At 42.3% G+C, this 23,719-nt stretch overlaps 1 protein-coding gene across 1 annotated transcript; it reads left to right on the top strand.

The window, feature by feature from the left end:
- Window positions 1–1,850: 1,850 nt before the first annotated feature.
- On the top strand, window positions 1,851–23,439 carry cdc23 (CDC23 (cell division cycle 23, yeast, homolog)). Its single transcript, XM_007891361.2, has 16 exons — window positions 1,851–2,042; window positions 5,011–5,083; window positions 7,014–7,151; window positions 7,808–7,850; window positions 10,234–10,339; window positions 11,071–11,203; window positions 12,496–12,673; window positions 12,830–12,927; window positions 13,214–13,295; window positions 14,158–14,311; window positions 14,818–14,937; window positions 15,661–15,736; window positions 15,837–15,898; window positions 18,997–19,075; window positions 22,806–22,925; window positions 23,053–23,439. Exons 1-16 carry the CDS (start codon window positions 1,879–1,881, stop codon window positions 23,236–23,238), a joined length of 1,812 nt encoding a protein of 603 aa, XP_007889552.1. The 5' UTR covers window positions 1,851–1,878; the 3' UTR covers window positions 23,239–23,439.
- The last annotated feature ends 280 nt before the right edge of the window (window positions 23,440–23,719 follow it).

Genomic DNA, 23,719 nt, shown 5'->3' with positions numbered 1-23,719 from the left:
GCACGAGTTCCGCTAGAAAACCTTGTATTTCATTAAATTAATTAGTTGTCAGAGCAATCGAGGTAACAACAAGGGAGTTTCTCCCGCTGTCCTGGCCAACAATCCCCTAAATAAAATTGTTCATTCACTTCATGGCTGTTTGTGGGATGTTACTGTGTGCAAATTGGCTGCTACATTCCCCTACAAAATTGCAGATATTATATACTTTATGTATAACCTGTGAGAGCTTTGAGACACCCTCCCAACATAAAGGCACTGTATTAAATGTAAAAATTATTATTAATTAAATATTAACTTCAACTTTTGTGTAGCTGTTGATCTAAGAGCAGCACAAAACCTGTCATTTGGTGCACTCTGCTGGCGAGCAATAGGAAATGAGGGGTTATTGAAGAAGCGCAGCAGAAGGAATCATTCAAGAAATGATAAAAATAATAATTCTTGCATATGGTATAGCATTATTAATGTTGAGACGTTTCAAAACACCTCAACAAATTTTCCTTTACTGTGTAGTGTAGTGAATGTGCATTTGTTGGTTGATGTGTGAGCCAGAACATTTTGGCATCACCGAGCACCATAATAGCAGACAACAGAAGACAGTAGAAAACAAATTAAAATATGCCATCCCTCACTAAGGGATTTGGGGGCATGCTCAGTCTTTGAAACACTGAAATCGGAGGCACTGACAGACATTGCCTCAGGTTATCATATTCATGTGTTACACTAAGCTTTTAGTCTATCTACTTTTAAAGGTTGCTCATTATGGAACTAAACCATAAAGACCAGAATGTTGCAGATGTAATTCCCAGTATAAATTGCTCAATCAGTAATCTCTGATGCCCATCTCATAGACAATGATCCACCAACCTTTTAGAATAATTTTGGACCTTTTGCTCCAAAATCAGTTCTTGCCCAGGTATTGAAGAAATTTAAGCTTGTTTTAATTCAGGATTAGAACATTTCTAAAAAAGTCTTAAAAGATTTGTTTGAAAACAAATTCTGGTTGATGGAATTTGTTGCAATATCACCTGAAAATCATTGCATGAAACTGACATTAAACAAATGAACAATTTTTTACTTCCATTATGTATTAGGAGAGGACAAGTTTGCAGGGCTATGGGGAGAGAGTGGGGTTGATTTCTTTGGTATAATATTTTAAAATAGTTTAAATTAGTTGTTAAAAGGAACAGAGGGGAGGTGAGGAGAATTTTTTTCACACAAGCAAGTTGTTTGGATCTGGAATGCATTGCCTGAACGGGTGGTGGAAGCTGATTCGTTAACAACTTTTAAGGGAGGAGTAGATAATTATTTGGGGAGGACAAGTTTGCAGGGCTATGGGGAGAGAGCGGGGGAGTGGGGTTGATTTGGACGCTATTGTCAGAGAGCCGACACAGACACGATGGGCCGAATGGCCTCCTTCTGTGCTGTATAATTCTATGATTCTATGATTTATAATTTACCAATCAGCCAAGTGTTTTTTTATTCAATTTCTGATTTAAATAAACCATTTCTTTCTCATTGTAATTAAATATTCCTTAGATTACACTGTTTGATTACAATGAGAAGGGGGTAATAATAATCCCTTCAAATAATAATAGTAACTTGGTCACTCAATCCATGACGGTTTGTGGGACACCGCTGTGCGCGATTGGCTGCCGTGGTTCACACACACTTTACAGTATATTCTGTGAAGCTATTTGAGATGTCTCACCAAAGTGATAAGATGCTACATCAAATGCAAGGATTATTATTATTACTGAAGTTTAATAACTCCGGTCAGTTCAGCCTTGAATGACGGCTGTCAATCATACTATCTGGACAGCTGTCAGTCAGGCGGGGCGGGGCGGGGCGGGGCTGGAGGTGCACCAATGGGATGCGGGCATGTTGCGGGGTGCGGTTGCTAAGGGAGGAAGCGGCGAGAGCGCGCACCGGTGCAAGATGGCGGCGGCGCCCAGCGAGTTTCCTGACCTGAAGGAGGTGAAGAAAGGGCTGATGGCGGTGATCGGCCTGTGCCGGGAGCGCGGCCTCATGCAGAGCGCCAAGTGGTGAGAGAGAGAGAGAGAGAGAGAGAGAAAGTGGGCGCATGAGGCCGAGGCCTGCAAACCTGGCGGCGGGAAAGCCCTGAGCAGCGCCTGGGAATCAAGCCACAGAGGCCGGTACCAGCCCTGACACCGGGGGCACTGAGCTCAGTACCAGCCCTGACACCGGGGGCACTGAGCTCAGTACCAGCCCTGACACCGGGGGCACTGAGCTCAGTACCAGCCCTGACACCGGGGGCACAGAGCTCAGTACCAGCCCTGACACCGGGGGCACTGAGCTCAGTACCAGCCCTGACACCGGGGGCACAGAGCTCAGTACCAGCCCTGACACCGGGGGCACTGAGCTCAGTACCAGCCCTGACACCGGGGGCACAGAGCTCAGTACCAGCCCTGACACCGGGGGCACAGAGGCTGGATTTATGCACAACTTTAGCTATCAAATGGGTTATGCTATGAAAAGCGCAGGTTATTTGTGATCTAGGGTCTTTGTTGACAAATGCATAACATAACATGTAGGAGCAGGAGTAGGCCATTCGGCCATTCGAGCCTGCCCCGCCATTCAATCATGGCTGATCTTCTAATCTAACTCCAGCTAATAACCTAACCCTACCTTATCCCCATATCCCTTAATCCCTTTTGCAATAAGAAATCTATCTCAGTCTTGAATATGTTCAAGGCCCTTTGGGGTAGTGAGTTCCATACATTCACTACCCTTTGAGTGAAGAAGTTCTTCCTCAACTCAGTGCAAGAGGGCTGACCTCTGATTTTAAGGTTGTGATCCCTGGTTTTAGTTTCTCCAATCAGGAGAAACAATCTCCCACTATCTACTCTATCATGCCCTTTGATGATCTTATAGGTTTCTATAAGATCCCCTCTAATTCTTCTATATTCCAGAGAATATAGGCCCAAATTGGTCAGCCTATCCTCGTAACTCTTCCTCTTCATCCCTGGTACTAACCTAGTAAATCTACGCTGCACTCCCTCCAAGGCAAGTACATCCTTCCTTAAATAAGGAGACCAAAACTGCACACAGTATTCCAGGTGTGGTCTCACCAGGGCCTTATACAGTTGCAGCAAGACTTCCCTACTCTTATACTCTAATCCTTTCATAATGAATGCTAACATACCGTTCACCTTCCTAATTGCTGCTGCACCTGCAGACTAACTTTCTGTGATTGGTGTACAAGGTCACCCAAATCCCTCTGGACGCTAACACATTTCAATCTCTCCTAAAAAATAACCCACTCTACTGTTTTTGCTATCTAGGTGAATGACTTCGCACTTCCCTACATTATACTTCATCGACCACCTACCTGCCCAATCACCTAACCTATCTATGTCTCGCTGCATTTTTTAATGTCGTCCTCTGTGTTGACACTTCCTCCTAGTTTTGTGTCATCCGCGAATTTAGATATATTAACTTCGATGTCCTCATCTAGATCGTTGATGTAGATGGTAAATAGCTGAGGCCCAAGGACTGATCCTTGTGGCACTCCACTAGTCACATCCCACCAATCTGAAAAGGACCCGTTTATCCCTACTCTTTGTTTCCTACCGTTAACCATTCCCCAATCCACGTTAATATGCTCCCCCCAATTCCATGGGCCCTTATCTTTTGGACTAACCTTTTATGCGGCACCTTATCGAATGCCTTCTGGAAGTCCAAATAGACCACATCCACTGATTCACCCTTATCTAGTTTACTGGAAATATCCTCAAAAAACTCTATGAGATTTGTCAAACATGACTTCCCTTTTGTAAAGCCATGTTGACTTGGCCTAATTATATTGTGCTCCTCTAAATACCGCACTACCACATCCTTAATCAACGATTCTAAAATTTTTCCTATCACTGATGTGAGACTAACTGGCCTATAGTTCCCCATCTTTTCCTTTCCACCTTTTTTAAATAGTGGTGTGACATTTGCGATCTTCCAATCCATGGGGACTGTTCCAGAATCCAAGGAATTTTGGAAGATCAGACATAAGGCCTCCACTATCTCATAAGCTACCTCTTTTAAAACCCTGGGATGCAAGCCATCCGGACCAGGGGATTTGTCACTTTTTAGTGCTAACAGTTTCCCCAGCACCAATTCTCTACTAATGAAAATTTCCCTAAGTTGCTCCCTGTCCTTATCCCTTTGGTGCATCTTTGTTGTTGGCAGACTTGCCAACAAGTCTTCTAGGGTGAAGGCAGATGCAAAGTACCCATTTAGGGACTCTGCCATGTCCTTATCCCCCATTACAACTTCTCCCTTCTCTGACTGAAGTGGACCTACATTTACCCTCACTAGCCTATTCCTCTTAATATATTTGTAAAAACCTTTACAATCAGACTGAATGTTCCTAGCGAGCTTACCCTCATACTCCTTTTTCTCGCTCTTAATGAGCTTTTCAGTTTTATTTTGCTGGTTTCTAAAACTCTCCCAATCTTCAGATTTGCTGCTTTTCTTGGCAGTTTTATAAGCCTTTTCTTTTAATTTGATGCTTTCCCTAACTGCTCTAGTTAGCCACGGATGAATGTGGTACTCTTATTCCGCAAGGGAATATGCGACCGCTGAGAATTTTGCACTACATCCTTAAATATTTGCCACTGTTGGTCTACATTTTTACGTCTTAATCTTATTCTCCAGTCTATTTTACCTAAATCTTTCCTCATACCTACAAAATTACCCCTATTTAAATTCAGAATACTTGCCTCGGATTTAACTATATCCCTTTCTAACTTAATGCAGAATTCAATCATATTGTGATCACTCTGTCCTATTCTTAATACCTACACTGCCAACTAGCCCTGTTTTGTTACACAAAACAAGGTCTAGGATGGCCTGTTCCCTAGTTGGTTCCTCGGCATGCTGCTCTAGAAAGTTATCTCTCATACACTCAATGAACTCTCCTTCTGATCTACTTTTGCTCATTTTTTTTTCTTGGTCTTTACTTCTTTAAAAATGTTCGTCGTTTTCTTTCTTCCACAGGGCTTCTGAATTGGCCTTCTCTCTGGATCCACTTCCAAAGGATGAGGTGCCTCCTGTTCCTCCAGTCACAGAGGTAAATCAGTTCTGTAATTTTTGAGCACTCTACAAAGGTTGCATTTTTGGAATTAACATTTTAAACACCCGTTGCTGGATATTGGGTTTGTTGTATATCACAGTTTGAATCTCATTATCCACATTCTAGTGGTGATAATAGAAACTTGCAGATTTGTTATCTGTTTTGTGCCTTTTTGGGAAACAGGGAAAATATTGGAGGCTAAAGTGGGTCTCGTGCTTGTGCTAGTGGACAGAAATAGCACAAGACCAGGCAGCGTGTTCTGTTCAGCGTGTTAACAAGTGCCTTGAGGAGAAAAGGAAAGCCTGATGAGAGCATGGTGTCCATCCTTATCATGCTACTTTGAGATTGGAGGTCATATATTACTCCGTAGACATCAGTTATCCCTGGCCATACATGAGTACCACCCAGTTATAGTTCAGAGTGCAGTGTCAGAAATCTGTAAGCAGTTGTCTTGTTTTAGTTCTAACTGATCCATGTGGAGATTAAGGGAATCAGAGAAAGGAGATTTTTAAAGAAGAAATTGTACTCTCTCAGGAATATTTCATTCTGATTGTTGCTGTGTTTTAGCATTAAGTATTTGATAGAATTTTCGATTACAATTCATTTTATCTAGGTTAAACGACAACAAATTTCACTTGTATAATGATAATCCTTGCATTTGATTAACGCCTTATCACGTCTTCGAGACGTTTCAAAGCGCATCACAGAATATACCGTAGAGCCCTTCATGTCAGAAAGACGTCCCAGGTCGCTGGCCAGCCAGGAGTTTTTGGACCCGAGATGGGAGTTGGGGTTAGGAGGGGTGGAGGCCAGGGATGGTGTGGGTGGGAGGGTGGCCGAAGGCATGGTTAAAGAGGAAGATCTTTAGACAGGACTTGAAGGAGGAAAAAGAGGGGGTGAGGCGGAGAGATTGCAGGATAAAGTTCCAGAGTGTGGGGGCAGAGATGCTGAATATCCAGCCACCAATGGTGGGGCAGGAAGACCTAAAATCCATCGAGCGGAGGGAGTGGACAGGCCGATATGGGTTTAGGAGGTAGGGGGGAGCAAGACCGTGGAGGGCTTTGAAGGTGAGAACCAGAGTTTTGTACTTGATTCTCTGAGGGATGGAAGCCGGGCAAGAACAACAACTTGGATTTATATAGCCCCTCCACGTCGGACGGCGTCTCAGAGTGCTTTACAGTAATGGATCCCAGGGGGAGGGGGGGGATGGTGATCAAAGGTGCGGTCGAAAAGAAAGGTTTTTAGCAGAGACCTGAAAATGGGAAACGGGGGTGGCGAGGCAAAGGGAGTGAGGAAGGCAGTTCCAGAGCCTCGGGGCATAGTGGCTGAAGGCACGGACGCCGAGGGTGGAGCGGAGGACTCGGGGAGACGAGGAGGAGGCCAGACCCGGAGGAACGAAAGCAATGGGTACTGTTTTGAGGAGAGAGGAGGTCAGAGAGGTCGGGGGGTGCAGAGGAGTGCAGGGACTTGAATACAAGGGTGAGGATCTTGAAATCGATCCTCTCTGGGATAGGCAGCCAGTGCAGTCTGGCAAGGACTGGGGTGATCAGGGAGCGGAGTTTGGTGCGGGTGAGAATGCGGGCGGCAGAATTTTGAATGATTTGGATTTTATGGATGGTAGTGGTTGGGAGACCAGCAAGGAGGCCGTTAGAGTAGTCCAGCCGAGAAGAAGAACAGGGATTTTTTTACATAAACAGTTATGAGGAATGGGCTGACTTGTTCTGAAAGCAATAGATGCAAAATTGATCAAGTTATTTTAGAGGACAGTTGATTATTTTGAAAAGGAAAAGATGGAGAAATGAGTTAAGAAAGACAAAGCTAAAATACCAGAGCAGGCTCGATGTGACCTACTCCCATCCCTGTATTTGCTCTGTGAGGTTTTTCTACATTACTACTTTTTTTTAAAAAAGTGTTTCTTTTGCTCCAGGATGACCTTGTGGATTTTGATGCCTACACTTTGGCTAAATCATACTTTGACCTGAAGGAGTATGATAGAGCAGCATACTTTCTCAAAGGTTGTCGGAGTCAGAAGGCTTACTTCCTCTATATGTATTCTAGATATCTGGTAAGGACACACTTATATTGTAGATAGGGGAGGGGGACAGAAGAGAATCACTGCTCAAGGAATGGGGAGGAAAGGCAATCGCTGATAAGTTTGCAAGAACCTTACAATACCATTTTTGTGTGCTTTATTTAATTGCAATCTACCCTTAAAACTTGTTTCTTTGGAGTTTTCTTTGAAAACTCAATTGTTAGTAAATTGATAAGTAAAAACATGTACATGTGGGCAGAGCTCAGATATTACAAGCTGCTGTATACATTTTTATACTTAATTAAACTTTTATATAATAAATTAAGTTTATTCCTTTCTTATTTGGTCCAAATTTCATAATGCATGCCACATGTATTCTCTCTGAACATAAGGAAAGTCAGATGAGCCAGATCCTGGTTGTGTGTCTCTTGATATGATTTGCATGAACGTCTACATGAATATGCTAAGGTGCCTTCTCCTCATTACTTTTCTACCACATCCCCCCACTCCCTAACATGACCATGATCAGAAAGAAGGTTTCTTTGTGGAAATAACTTGCTCGCCACATTGAATATTTATACTGTATTGGGCATCCAAATAGTGTGTCACTTGTGTGCAGCTCTGATAGAAACAAATTCACTAAATTCACTGAATTCACTAAATGTTTTTGTTTTTTGGCACTGCCCTAGTCTGGAGAGAAGAAGAAGGATGATGAAACCGTGGACAGTCTGGGTAAGGACAACTGTACTCTGGCAGCATTGCCGGGTCACCATAGCAATGATCTCTGATTATACTCCTGGAGTTTAATATGGATTTATCTATGGCAACAATATTAGTAAATTAATCTTGATAAAATACAATGGTGCTCAACATGTAATTATATACATAGTACAGCAGTAGAACATATCCCTAATTTAACCTTCATTTTTATTTTCCTGAAGTCTGCTCTTAGTCAGTAATACAGTTATTGATGACATCAGTAATACTGTTATTCCAGAGCGTGGGTGTAGTTACATAGATTCATCAATAATCTTTTCTTTGTCCTTTTCTTTAAATATTAAATGTGCAGAAACGTACATCGTATTTCAAATATCTCTGAAGTTTTCAGAGGTCTCAGAACCACTGAAGATCAGTATTGTAGAGTATTTTGTGTTAAAGACTCCTGACTACTTTTAAATTCACTTGAATTTTTAGAAGGCTCTAAGGTGTATTGTTAATGAAGATATCAACAATTTGTGATGTCTTTTAATGTTTTGCGTGTAGGAAAAGGATAGTGGTGAGAGTAAGGATACATTAAAACCCAAACACACTTTTTGTTATAATACAAAGCTAGAGTTCCCCGGATGACTAAGGAAATTGGGATTAAAATGAAACAAGAAAAGGAGGCTTATGATAAATGTCAGGTTCAAAATACTAGAGGAGAACTGAAGAGGGGCAAATAGAGAGTATGAGAAGAAAATAGTGGGTAACATAAAAGGGAATACTAAAGTCTTCTATAAACATATAAAGAGTAAAAGGATGATCAAAGAAAGGAAGAGATTAAGGACCAAAAAGGAAGACTTCTTGTGGAGACAGAGGGCATGGCTGAGGTACTGAGTGAGGACTTTACGTCTATCTTCACAAAAGATGCTGCCAATGTCACAGTAGAGAAATTGCATAGGATAAAAATAGATAGAGAGGAGATACTTAAAAGGTTAGCAGTGCTCAAAGTAGAAAAGTCACCAAGGATGCATCCTAGGTTGCTGAGGGAAGTTAGGATAGAAATAGCGGAGGCTCTGGCCACAATCGTTCAATCTTCCTTGGGTATGGGAGTGGTGCTTGAGGACTGGAGGGTTGCAAATATTACACCCCTGTACAAAAAAGGGGAGAGGGATAAACCTGGTAACTGCAGGTCAGTCAGCCTAACATTGGTGGTGGGGAAACGTCTAGAGACCAGGACAAAATTAATTTTCACTTGGAAAAACAAAAGTTAATTAATGACAGTCAACATGGGTTTGTTAAAGGCAAATTGTGTCTGACAAACTTAATTGAATTCTTTGATGAAATAATGGATAGAGTTGATTCAGTGTATATGGAGTTTCAGAATGTGTTTGATAAGGTGCCACATAATAGATTAGTTAGTAAAATTGAAGCCCATGGGATAAAAGGGACAGTGGCAGACTGGATGTGAAATTGGCTGGGAGACAGAAAGCAGAGGGTAGTGGTGAATGTTTGTTTTCAGACTGGAGGGAAGTATATGGTGGTGTCCCCCAGGGGTTGGTATTAGGTGGACAACCTTTTTTGATATTCATAAATAACTTGGGCTTGGTTATAGAGAGCAACATTTTAAAGTTTACAGATGACATAAAACTTGGGAACGTAGTAAACAGTGAGGAGGATGGTAGCAGACTGCAGGAGGACATAGACAGACTGGTGAAATGGACGGACACATAGCAGATGAAATTTAATGCAGAGAAGTGTGTGGTGATGCATTTTGAGAGGAAGAATGAGGAGAGGCAATATACACTAAATGGTACAGTTTTAAAGGGGGTTCAGGAGCAGAGAGACCTGAAGGTTCACATGACAGGTCTTTGAAGGTGGTGGGACAGGTTGATAGAGCTGTTAAAAAAGCATATGGGATTCTTGGCTTTATAAGTGGCATAGAGTACAACAACAAGGAATTTCTGCTAAACTTTTATAAGTCACTGGTTAGCTAGAGGGATATCAAGGCCTTGGAGAGGGTGTAGAGGAGATTGCAGCCTCTCCAACCAGGGGACAATAGACTTAAGATAATTGACAAAAGAACCAGAGGGGAAATGAGGAGAATTTTTTTTTATACAGGAAGTTGTACAGTCTGGAATGCATTGCCTGAAAGGGTGGTGGAAACAGATTCAATAACAACTTTCAAAACGGAATTGGCTAGGTACCTGAATAGGAAAAAACCTGCAAGCATATGGGAAAGAAGCGGGGGAGTGGGACTGATTGTGTAGCTCTTCCAAAGAGTCTGCACAGGTACGATGAGCCGAATGTCCTCTTCTGTGCTGTGATATTCTATGATTCTATGATACTGATTTTCATATTACTTAAGTACATTTCTAGATCACACTTGATGTATTTTATAATCTGTGCTTGACAGGCCCCTTGGAGAAAGGACAGGTGAAGAACGAGTCCCTGAGAGAACTACGAGTAGAGCTGAGCAAAAAGCATAAAGCAAGGGAACTGGATGGATTTGGACTATATCTGTATGTTAACCTTTGTTATTAACCATTAGGAAGGAGGCAAAAAAATCAGGGCCCTGTCTTCTAATTGTTTAGTGAATCTTGACAGAACATCTGAGCATGTGGACATGGGTGGGAAAGTGAGTCAGCTGGGCAGTGATTTTCTCAACTCTGTTTGCTAGGATTCACTGTCTGGATTCACAGGTGAAGAATAATCATTAGGGAGAGATCCAGCAGGGCAACTAGCTCCAGTGGTACACTATCTCAGCACAAATCAGCGACTTGTGGAGAAGTGGGGAGAGAAAATCGTCCACAAAAAAAAGTGTTTATTCATTTCAGTAAACAAGGCTGTTGTCTCCTCTTGGGGATCTAGTAGCTGTATTAATGACTTGAGCTTTCCTGGTGCGGTAGAACCCATAACTGGTGTCATTACTGCACATGTGCACAGAAACCTGATTGGCTCCACTGGCATGCATTGCGCTTGAAAGCCTGTTGCTCTGACACATTTTGAAACACGACAATGAGATTTCAAGTGCATTTTGAAGTGCGTTGATGGGTGGGATTTGGGATTTTTAGATAAGAGAATGTTGAAGCTCATTACAATGATGTTCTACTGTTTTGCCAAGTAACTTAAACCGGGTATCTCTTGTTCTCAATGTGGACCAGTATTGAGCCATAAACTATATTCTACGTAGAATTTATTGTTAAGAACGTATCTTTCCATGAAGTTTCAGTTCAGTTAAACTTCTGTTTAGGTATGGGGTAGTGCTGCGGAAACTGGACCTGACTAAAGAAGCTATCGATGTGTTTGTGGAAGCCATGCACAGTCTGCCTCTGCACTGGGGAGCCTGGCTTGAACTCTGCAACCTTATCACTGACAAGGAGATGGTAAATGATCGTAGCTAGTTCCTGTCCTGGCAAATTCTACAACTTGTAACTTGTAGGCTTTTTGCATTCGTATTGCATGGTCACTCAGATAAAGAAGCCCCTTCAGCCTAGTTAATCTCAGCCTTCCAGAATATACACCCTATCCATTAACCTATTCCGGTGGCTAATTACCTTCTGGGTAAAGATATATTTTCTGGTATCTATTCTGAAATTGTTCTTTGAAACCCTAAACATATGCCCTCTTAAATTATTGCATGCAGTGCTTCTTAAGCAGACACAACACCGTTCTAACAGGGTGGAATTACTGTGCATGCAGAAAGCCCTCTGACTTCCTGCACTAAAACAGTTAATTGCTAGGTCATCAAATTACCACTTCTGTTTCCCATAACTATGACTCTATGTGATGTGTGCAGTTACCTATTTCTGAAGACCCTTTTTATATCATATGGTAAATTTCTATAAGCATCAATCAACCAAATAACAACCTTTCATAACATCCAAGTTTGACTATGCAAACTCCTTGCTTATCGGCCTCCCCAAACTCCTCCCTATGGGCTGCAGATCATGGGCTGCAGATCATCCAGAACTCTGCAGCCAGTGTACCCCCACACCAGGCTCCGTGAACCCATCACTGTCATCCTCACCCGACTCCACTGGCTTCCCATCACACAGAGGATACAGTTCAAGGTCCTGGTCCTCACTTTCAAAGCCTTCCATGGCCTCGCTTCCCCCTACCTCTGCAACCTCCTACCAACCTGCCCACTCCCTCCGCTAGCAGGCTGCAGCTAGCTTCACGTCCCCCGCCTCTCCCGCCCCACCATTGGGCTTTCAGCCATTCTGCAACCATGCTCTAGAATTCCATCCTAGAGTCGTTCTGCCTCACCCCTTCCCTTGCCTCCTTCAAGATCCATCTTAAGACCCTCTTCTTCGACTGTGCCTTTGGTCACCCTTTTTCCTCCCCTGCCCCCACCCTCCCCAATCCCGACCCTCTGCTCGGATCTGAAATCCTGATTGGCCTCCCGATGTGAAAGGTAGGTGTTATACAAATGTAGTTTTGTTGATTAGTAATTTATTTCAAAGATTTGCACTCAAGACTTGTGTCAGTGCATCAGTGCTAGGGAAGCCTTGAAATACTACCACACGTTTGCATACACTTCACTGGCCCACACACTATATAGTTTTTCCAGCCTGCTCATATACTTAGACATAGAAGCTTTGTGATTTCAGTGAATTTTAGCTCTCGTGCGTTCTGATAGCATGATGGATTCAGTGGACTCGCTGTTCTCTTCTAGTTGAAGCCTATGCTGCTGCCCAGCACGTGGATGAAAGAGTTTTTCCTGGCTCACATTTACACAGAGCTTCAGCTGATCGAGGAAGCATTGCAGAAGTATCAGAATCTAATCGACGCTGGTTTCTCCAAAAGTACTTACATCATCTCCCAGATTGCTGTGGCCTACCACAATGTTAGAGGTCAGCTATTGGAGACAGTCTGTATAGCAATCATTAAATTTGTGCTTTTGTTAGATAAAAGACACTTTTGATTCAAACATATTCAGTGCATTTATTTGTGATGCTATCATTTCCTCTTCTAGAAATGCTGAACTATTTTCTTTCTCCTCCCTTTAGATATCGATCGAGCGTTAACCCTTTTCAATGAGTTGCGGAATCAGGATCCATATAGAATAGAGAACATGGACACTTTATCTAACCTACTGTACGTCCGGGTAAGTTCATTTACTGTCGTGGCTAGTGGAATTGTTATTCCATCTTAATGGACACGTAAGAATCTCAGAACTGAATTTACTCCAATACCTATGAGGGAAGGGAGAAAGTTGATGCGAGAGAGAAAAAAATACCTTTCGAAGATTTTTTTCCTAACTCTAATACACCAAATTGTTGCACGTTAAATTGTAACTAACAAGATGTATTATTGCTACTGACACATTCTTTTGCAAGAGTTCTAAATTGTTCTGTATTTCAGAATCTTATATTTGCTTCTTGTTTTGTTAGAATATGAAACCTGAGCTGAGCTACCTGGCCCACAATCTGTGTGAAATTGACAAGTATCGAGTGGAAACCTGCTGTGTGATCGGTGAGTGTAGTTGATGCCAAGCTACAAATCAAAAGCCGATCAAATCTGTTTCTGTTCACTCCCTGAGACTAAATCATCGTATGCATTCCCAGCAAAAGAAGTTGATACTTTCCACCCCAGAAATCCAGACGCAAGACTAGCTAATACCGCAGAGAAAATCAATCCCGCAGTGAAAAAGGAGTGCACAGTAAAAGATAGCATTGCAGTTATACAGAAGAGACCAAAGTCAGAAACCAGTCCCTGAGAGCTTCTGGGGTATATGCAGGGACACTAACTAATGGCTTGTAGAAAATTGCTTTTCCATCCTAACCCTAGCAGAGGCAAAGAAATTTGCCACGGATAAAATTGCAGGTACAAATGGATGTTCTACATTCTGTGGAGTAGCAATCTGATCTGTCGATGCACACCCGACTAAAGCAATACTGCAATGTTTACAATGAAAGCCAATCATAGAATTATACAGCACAGAAAGAGGCCATTCAGCCCATCGTGTCTGTGCCAGTTCTTTGAAAAGAGCTATCCAAATTAATCCCACTTCCCTGCTGTCTCCCCATAGTCCTGTAAACTTTCCAAATAATTACCTACTTCTCTCTTAAAAGTTGTTATCGAATCGGCTTCCAACACTCTTTCAGGCAATGCATTCCAGATCCGAACAACTTGCTGTGTGAAAAAAATTCTCCTCACCTCCCCTCTGTTTCTTTTAACAACTATTTTAAATAGTTGCAATAGTCTTTTATACCAGATAAATCAATGCTGATAGGTATGCTGTCATTATTTACGGTTCAGCTAAATGTATGGTACTATATAAATGCAACTTGTTGTTGCTGTTGTTTGACTTCTGATATTACTCTTTCCAATCAAGGTAATTATTACAGTTTAAGGTCGCAACATGAGAAAGCTGCCCTGTACTTCCAGCGGGCCTTGAAGTTAAATCCTCGCTACCTCGGTGCTTGGACATTAATGGGGCACGAGTATATGGAGATGAAGAACACATCAGCAGCTATCCAGGCTTACAGGTACACAGAATAATTCAATGGCAACACAACCTTCTTTGAGATGCGTTGATGACTCAGTGGGCAAAAACAAATTGCATTTTTTTTTGCATTTACATAGACCCTTTCACGTCGGGAGGACGTTCCAAGTCGCTGGTGTGCACCCAAGCTGGGGGTGGATTAAGGGGGGTGGGAAGATGACTGAAGGCAGTCAAAGAGGAAGGTCTTGAGGTAGGAAGTGAATAAGAGAAAGAAAACAGAGAGACACAAGGAGACAGATTGGAGACCAAGAATCGTTCATAAAAAAATATAGTTTTGCTCACTATGAACAGCTTTCATTATGACCTTCATTGTTAGCACAGTTAAGCACACCTCCCTATTGCCCACTCTGTGAATGATCTTTACTGTTTTTTATACTGTATCTGGTGAAAATGTCATTAATGTAGTGACATGATTCAGTGGATTAGAACAGCCTGGATCAATTGTTCCCTGTTTCATTTATTTCATCTCTCCCTTTAACATCTTTCCAGACATGCCATTGAGGTGAACAAGCGAGATTACAGGGCCTGGTATGGATTGGGACAAACATATGAGATTCTCAAGATGCCTTTTTACTGCCTTTATTATTACAGGCGAGCTCATCAGCTCAGGTACAGTTTTGCAGACATGAAAAACTAGTGATTTTTTTCCTGTATGTTTAAAGAAAACAATTTCAAGGCATAAATAGGCTATTGATTGTTCATAATCTGTTGCAGAAGATGGGAGTGATTACCTTCTTCAGATGGTGAAGCTCCCTCATTTCAGAGTGACTGAGGTCTTGCAGTATGTCGTGTAGCTCAGTGGTTAGAGCACTCGCTTTGCAAGTGAGAGACCTGAGTTCAATTCCAGGCAGAGGGCGAAACCTTGGGCAAGTTTCCTTACTCCACACAGAGCCTAATAATAATCCCTCCAAAACAAAACAATAATAAATTGGTCATTTTCAATCTACGACTGTTTGTGGGACATTGCTGTGCGCAATTGGCTGCCGCGTTCGCCCACAAATATACAGTCAATTCACTTTACAGTGTGTTCTGTGAAGCGCTTTGGGACGTCCTCCCGACGTGAAAAGCGCTATATCAAATGCAAGGATTATTATTATTATTATTATTATTATTATAACACACCAAGCTGCTTTCAATTGCTTTCTTAGTGGTTAGTTCAAAGGGGTCGTGAGAATAGATTGGCTGTAATTATATGGAGGAAATCTCCTTTGGATAAAAAATTCTGTCAAAATTTTAATTATTCTTAGAATTTCCCCAATTTATTATCGTTTTGTGCCCTTCCCAACAGGTCAACACTATTTAATTGCTGATGTCTTGTTTTCCCTCCTGCAGACCTAATGACTCTCGAATGCTCATTGCTTTGGGTGAATGCTTTGAAAAGTTGAATCAACTGACTGATGCTAAGAAGGTACCTTTCGCAATATTTCTTTTCAGAAAGTGAATTTACTTTTATTAAAGCCAAAGTGCAGTTACATTTCCTTATTTCCTTCTCTTTCTTTCTTTGCCAGTGTTACTCAAGGGCCTTTTCCGTTGGTGATGTAGAGAAAATGGCTTTAGTAAAGCTTGCAAAGTAAGTATTGATCTGTGCTCTGACAAATCCACTACTATATACTTTAAGAAAAATTTGTCTCCATGGGATTGTTTGGAAAAGCCTTAACTCTTTAAACATGCTACATGTTTGAAATTGATAATTTACAATCTTAGAGAAGAGATTTTGAATGTTTAAATTAGCATGTTAAATTAGCATGATTTGCTTCCAAACACACAGCAGAAACTTTTGACATGGCACAAATAACACTGGATCCCTAAATGAAGTGTGGATTGATGACCTTCACAGCCTCTGCAGTATAAATGTGATGGGTGAAAATTACACCAGTCTCGCTCCACTGCGCTTCGCTCAATGTTCTTCTTATCGTCTTTTCCTCCCCAATTTTGAGCAACGAACAAAATCCTTGAAATAAACTTTAACCACAATGCCATCTTTTATAGTTGATATTCAAAGGGAAGTTACCTTTGAATCCAGCAGCCCGTGTCCTCTCCCGCACCAGGCTTTACCCAACTCCACTGGCTTCATTAAAAAGTGCAATAGGCTTGGTGAGTGGGCAAATAGGTGGCAGATGAAGTATAATGTAGGGAAGTGTGAAGTCATCGACCTAGGTGGCAAAAACAGTAGAGCAGATTATTTTTTAGAAGGGGAGAAACTAGATAGTGTTAGCGTTCAGAGGGACTTGGGTGTCCTTGTACACCAGTCACAAAAAGTTAGTTTGCAGGTACAGCAAACAATTAGGAAGGCGAACGGTATGTTGGCATTTGTTACAAAAGGGTTAGAATGTAAGAGTAGGGAAGTATTGCTGCAACTGTATAGGGCCCTGGTGAGATTGCACCTAGAGTATTGTGTGCTGTTTTGGTCTCCTTATTTAAGAAAGGATGTACTCGCCTTGGAGGGGGTACAACGTAGATTCACTAGGTTGGTACCAGGGATGAGGGGGGTGAGTTATGAGGATAGGTTGAGCAATTTAGGCCTATATTCTCTAGAATATAGAAGAATGAGAGGTGATCATATAGAAACCTATAAGGTTATTAAGGGGCATGACAGAATAGATAGTGGGAGACTTTTTCCCCTGGTTGGAGAAACTATAACCAGGGGTTACAGTCTTAAAATTAGGGGTAAGCCCTTTCGCACTGAGTTGAGGAAAAAATTCTTCACTCAGAGGGTAGTGAATTTATAGAATTCTCTACCCCAAAGGGCTGTAGATGCTCAGTCCTTGAACTGAGATTGATAGATTTCTTGTGGATAAAGGGATTAAGAGATATGGGGATAAGGAGGATAGGTGGAGTTAGATCAGCCATGATCTTATTGAATGGCGGGGCAGGCTAGAGGGGCCGAATGTCCTACTCCTGCTCCTAATTGTTATGTTCTTCCTATTACAGAGGATACAGTTCAAGATCCTGGTCCTCACCTTCAAAGCCCTCCAAGGTCTTGCTCCCCCCCCCCCCACCTCTTCATCCTCCTAATCCCCTACCAACCTGTTTGCTTCCTCCACTCAGCGGGCTTTGGCCTCCTTCAAGTTCCCTGCCTCGCTCGGCCCACTATTGGTGGGCGGGCCTTCTGCCACTCATAATTACATAGCATTACATTATTTGATGTGTTGATTTGCTGAGCCTGTTTTTGATCAAACTACTTTGAATTAGTTAATTGGAGTTGAGGTACAGATCAGCCATGATCTAATAGAATGGCAGAACAGGCTTGAGGGGCTGAGTGGCTTCTCTTGTTCCTATGTTCCTATCTATAAGACGTGAAAAGCGCTATATCAAATGCAAGGATTATTATTATTATATATTAAACATATTTTGTTGTATTTTGGTAATTTTGTTGCCTTAATGTTGTCCTGTTTTTCATCTGAAAGGCAGACAATAGAGACTTATCATGCGTCAATCAATAATACATTTATTTCATGATGATGATGGTTGACCAGAAGAACCCAGAGAATGGTGGTATAGGGAATGTCATCAAACTGGGAAAATGTTACCAGTGGAGTTCCACAAGGATCTGTTTTGGGATCTCTTTTGTTTAATATTTTTATAAATGATCTGGAACTAGGAGTCACAAGCACAGTGTCTACGCTTGCACATAACAACAAACTAATGAAGGTGGTAGATTGCGAATCTGACCAAGATATGTTACAGGAGGATTTGAACATAGTTGGGAATTCGCCAGATTGGTGGCAGATGAAATTCAATGAGGAGAAATGTAAAGTACTTCACATGGGAACAAAAATCCTGGAAGGAACTATTATTTGAATGGAAGGAAAATAATATGTACGGAAAATGAAAAGGACCTGGGGGTCCTGATTGACAATAAATTGGAGCTCTCAACAACGCTCTGTGTCAGTGAATAAACAAACCAGATGTTGGGATGTATCAAAAGATCAATAGCAATCCAAAATAGTGGGGCAATCCTGCTACCGTATAAATCATAGGTGAGAGCGTACTGAGAGTACTGTTGTGGTTTCCGCAGTACAAAAAGGATATTGGAGAAATCGAGAAGATACAGAGGAGGGTAACTAAAATGATTGAGGGAATGGAAGGATTGGACTATGAGGAGAGACTAAGTAAATTGGGCATGTTCACGCTGGAAAAGAGAAGATTGAGAGGCAACATGATTGCAGTCTTTAAGATTCTAAAGGGGCTAAACAATATAGATCATGACAGGCTGTTTCAACTTGTCCAGAATAGTAGTACCAGAGACATGGCCTGCGATTGAAGGAGAGGTAAATTCAGAACAATCTACTATTTTGGTGAGCGAATAGTGAACTTGTGGAACAGTTTTAGTTTTAGAAAATAACATTATGGGATATAATACATAGGTAGTTTGGGACATATGTGCATTTGACCGCCAGGAAGGTAAACTAGATGGACCTTGGTCTTTTTTCGTCCAGCATTTCTTATGTTCCTATAATAGAATTTGTATGTTTAGACTCAGTGTCTTGAAAATCAACAAATCTTTACAATCTACAGTCATTTCTTCTCAGAAATAAAAAGGGGAATCAAATGCAATAATTTGCATGCTGAAAAAGAGCACTCTAAGACTTTAGTACTCTGTGCAAGCTTTCCAACAGCACCCATGCTGAAACCCCATTTAATTCTGTTTTTTTTCTTCACTTTCAGGATTCACGAGCAATTAAGTGAATCAGATCAGGCGGCTCAATGCTACATCAAATACGTCCAGGACATCTGTACCTGTGGGGTAAGTCTTCTCTCAGAGTCTGTGCCTGAAGATGTCAGTGATGGAGTTGGAGTCATACATAAGTTGCAGTTATGCTAAATTCTTGGGCAGCTTTTCAAATTTTGTATTATTCGTAGATGTTTTAACTCTGGGAAAAGGTGCTGCAATCACTTCATCCTCAAATCTTTGAGTTGCTTTGTTTTAAACTTACCTGTGTTTTGTGGCATTGCAACTGGCAGCATGGATACAGAACTAGCTGGGAGACAGAAAGCAGAGAGCAGTGGTGAACGGTTGTTTTTCTGACTGGGGGCAAGTGTGCAGTGGTGTCCCCCATGGGTCGGTATTGGGACCACTGCTGTTTTTGATCTGTATAAATGACCTGGACTTGGGTATAGGGAGTACAATTTCCAAGTTTGCAGACTGGTAAAATGGGCAGACACGTGGCAGATGAACTTTAATGTGGAGAAATGCGAAGTGATGCATTTTGGAAGGAAGAATGAGGAGAGGCAATATAAGCCGATGGTACAATCTTAAAGGAGGTGAAGGAATAGAGAGACCTGGGGGTTCATATAAGTAAATCTTTGAAGGACAGGTTGATAAAGCTGTTAAAAAAATCGTACGGGATACTAGGCTTTATAAATAGGGGCATAGAATACAAAAGTCGGGAAGTTATGATGAACTTTATAAAACATTGGTTAGGCCTCAGCGAGAGACTGTGTTCAGTTCTGGGCACCACACTTTAGGAAGGATATAAGGGCATTGGAGGATGCAAAGGAGATTTACCAGGATGGTACCAGGAATGAGGGACTTCGGTTATAAGGAGAGGCGAGAGAAGCTGGGATTATTCTCCGTGGAGCAGAGAAGGTTAAGAGGGAACTTAATAGAAGTTTTCAAAATTATGAGGGGATTCAATAGGGTGAACAAGGAAAAATTATTTCCACTGGCGGGTGGGTCGGTAACCCGAGGACACCGATTTAAAACAGTTGTTAAAAGGAACAATGGGGAGATGAGGAGATATCTTTTCACAAGGCGAGTTGTTCACTATCAACCTTTGTGACATTATCGACCTCTCCTTATCCACTGGCATTGTGGAGGGCCTTGAAAGTGAGGACTAGGATATTGAACTGTATTCTCTGTGTGATGGGAAACCAGTGGAGACCGGCGAGGATGGGGGTGATAGGGTCGCAGAGCCTGGTGCGGGAGAGAAGATGGGCTAAAAATAGTTGTCATCACCCCATCCTCAAAAAACTTACCTGGATACCCACAGCACGGAAACAACCCTGGTCAAAATCACTAACAACATTCTGAACATCTGCAACCAGGACTCTCTGCCTCCTCAGCCTCTCTGCTGCCTTTGACACTGTTGACCACTCTATCCTCCTACACCGCCTCTCCTCTCAGTTCAATCTCCATGGACCTGCCCTTGCCTGGTCTCCCACCTCTCCCACCATCTCCACTAACGGCTTCTCCTCCAGCCCCCGCACCATCACATCCGATGTTCCTCAGGGCTGTCCTTGGCCCTCTCCTTTTCAATATGTATATGGTTCCCCTGGATGGCATCATCCGCAGACATGGTGTCAACTTCCACATGTATGTGGATGACACCCAACTGTACCTCTCTGCCTTCACCCTTGACTCCAGGACCACTGCTGTCCTCACATCGTTGGACATCAAGTCCTGGATAAGAGCTAATTTCCTGCAGTTAAATGTCAACAAGACCGAAGCCCTCCTACCCTCCGCAGGCCTCCGATCCCCTCATACAGGCATTCATAACATCCAGGCTTAGCTACGCAAACTTCCTGCTTATCGGCATCCTCAACTCCTCCCTCCATAAATCACCCAGAACTCTGCAGCCCATGTCCTCTCCCGCACAGGCTCCGTGACCCTATCGCCCCATCCTCGCCCGACTCCACTGGCTTCCCATCACACAGAGAATACAGTTCAAGATCCTGGTCCTCACTTTCAAGGCCCTCCGTGGCCTTGCTCCCCCCCTACTTCTGTGACCTCCTAACCCCCTTACCAACCGCCCATTCCCTCCACTCAGGAGGCTCTGGCCTGCTTCACGGTCCCCACCTCGCATGCCCCACCATTGGCGGGCAGGCCTTCAGCCACTGTGCCCCACCCTCTAGAACTCCATCCAGCAGTCCCTCAGCCTCACCACCTCCCTTGCCTTCTTCAAGACCTGTGTCAAGACCCTCTTCTTCGATCGTGCCTTCGGTCCCCCTCCTGCCTCCCAACCTCCCCGATCCCAACCCCCAGCTCAGGTCCGAAACGCTGATTGTCCAGCACCTTGGGACATCCTCCTGACGTGAAAGGTGCTATACAAATGTAATTTTGTTGTTGTTCGGACTGGGAATGCATTGCCTGAAAGCGTGGTGGAAGCCAATTTGATAACAACTTTTAAAGAGAGAAGTAGATCATTATTTGGGGAGGACAAGTTTGCAGGGCTGTGGGGAGAGAGAGGGGAAGTGAATTGGATAGCAATATTCAAAAAGCCGGCACAGACATGATGGGCCCAATGGCCTCCTTCTGTGCTATATAATTCTATGGTAATATAATCCCAGGACTTTCTTGCATCACAGGGGAGTTGGCTGGGAAACGGCAAGATTATCTGTTTCTAAAGTTGTACATTTGGTACAGTTGCAGAAGTTCTCTACTAAGACAAGCGTAGTTGGAGGGTCTTTACCATCATGCGTTTGAGGTCTTTGTGGGTAGATGTGGCCATTTAGATAGGGACTTGCAGGATAGCAGTCCAACCAGATCATATCTGAGCATCTTCAGGAGGGAGATTTAAAAACTGTTTTAAACTGTTGCTTTAAAAGGACCCATTTTACATGTTTATTTTTCCATTTTACTCATCGGTGGACTTGTTTCTATTTAATTGTTCTTCCTGGCACAAGGAATATCCTTTTCCTTTTCTACTCTTCTATGTTTCACCCACAAACTATATAGTCAATTCACTTTACAATATATTCTGTGAAGCACTTTGAAACGTCTCAGACTTGGCAAGGAGTAATATTAATTCAAGGATTATTACTTATTCAAGCTGTTCATCCTTCCTATTTGACTATTGCCAATAAATATTTTCACCTATCCGTCCGTTCCTTCTATGATTTGATCATACTTTTGAGATGATCACAGAATTCTAACAACAACCAAGTTACATTTGTATAACTAATTGAACTATAAAACATTTGTGATTTCCCAATTCCAGTTTTAGATTTATCATGGAGTAGTTTTGTCAGGATAAGCATGTGCCATTCCCTGTAGTTAACACTGCCATGGGACTAGTGCCATGGTGCGTGCTAAATACCATGCTTAACCGTGTTTTAAAATTATAATAGTAACCCTTGTATTTGGTATTGCGCCTTATCATATCAAAAGAGAGTCTCAAAGTGCTTCACTATATATTTTGTAGGCAGCAGCCCATTTGCACATAGCAGTGTTTGACCAATTTATTAATGACTCATGTGAAGGACGACACCACTGACAATGCAGCTTACCCCCAGCGCTTCAATGGGTTGTCAGTTGAGACTATGTGATTCCAAGTCCCAATGTGGGACTTAAACCAACAACCTTCTGACTGAGAGGCGAAAGTGTTCCAGAGAGCCAAGCCAAAACATTGCGTTCCACTTTAATGGTTCCCTGGAAAGTGTAATTAGTTGCTTAAACATAAATGAAAGATTTTTAGCTTTCTCCAGCAAATGGTCACAAAAACTGGACTGAATAACTTTTCTGTTTAAATCTTTAGGAAATTCTGGAGCATCATGAAATGAGCACTGCATTCCGAGCCTTAGCGCAGTACTATTTCAAATGTAAGCGGTGGGATGAGGCCTCAGTCTGTGCACAGAAGTGTTGTGATTACAATGACGTAAGTCTTTAAAACATCTTTCCTGACTGGGAATCATTTGGTTTGCTGTGTTTATAGAGAATATTGTTGGTTTGTATTGTAACTTGGGAGTTTACATATGGAAATATGTTCTCCATTCTTGTTCCAGACACGAGAGGAAGGGAAGGCACTTCTGCGACAGATATCCCAGCTTCGTAGTCAGAATGAGGCATCACCGGCTGCCATCTCTGGAGATGGATCACGGACATCGTTTACCCCTTCAGCATCGCATTCTACAACCAACACCCCATCTGTAAAAGTCCCCCCTCTCAACCTGTCTTCCATCACACCATGAAAATTGTTTCTGAAAACAATCTCCTGCCAAAATCCTACTCTGCCTGTTCCCCAATGGATCCTTATTCTCTTGGTTCATCTGTGTTGCCAACTGTATGATTAATGCTAACAGCAGTGAAGGATTGTTGCTTTCTCTTAATCTTCTGGAAATCTTAAACTGAAGGGTTGGTGATTCCAGCTTCTAAATATTTTCATAACTCAACATGCGTTTGCCTTTATTCTCCCTCCCCTGTTTATCTCAGCAATGAACTTTACCAAGCAGTCTTCTGGGGAATTAATAATAATAATAATAATAATCCTTGCATTTGATATAGCGCTTTTCACGTCAGGAGGACGTCCCAAAGCGCTTCACAGAACACACTGTAAAGTGAATTGACTGTATATTTGTGGGCGAACGCGGCAGCCAATTGCGCACAGCAATGTCCCACAAACAGTCGTAGATTGAAAATGACCAATTTAATTATTGTTTTTGGTTTTTTGGA

The sequence above is a fragment of the Callorhinchus milii genome, unplaced genomic scaffold (genome assembly GCF_018977255.1).
Source record: "Callorhinchus milii isolate IMCB2004 unplaced genomic scaffold, IMCB_Cmil_1.0 Scaffold13, whole genome shotgun sequence".
Lineage (NCBI taxonomy): Eukaryota > Metazoa > Chordata > Chondrichthyes > Chimaeriformes > Callorhinchidae > Callorhinchus > Callorhinchus milii.
Note: the sequence above shows the minus strand (reverse complement) of the source record. Positions and strands in the feature narration are given on the sequence as shown.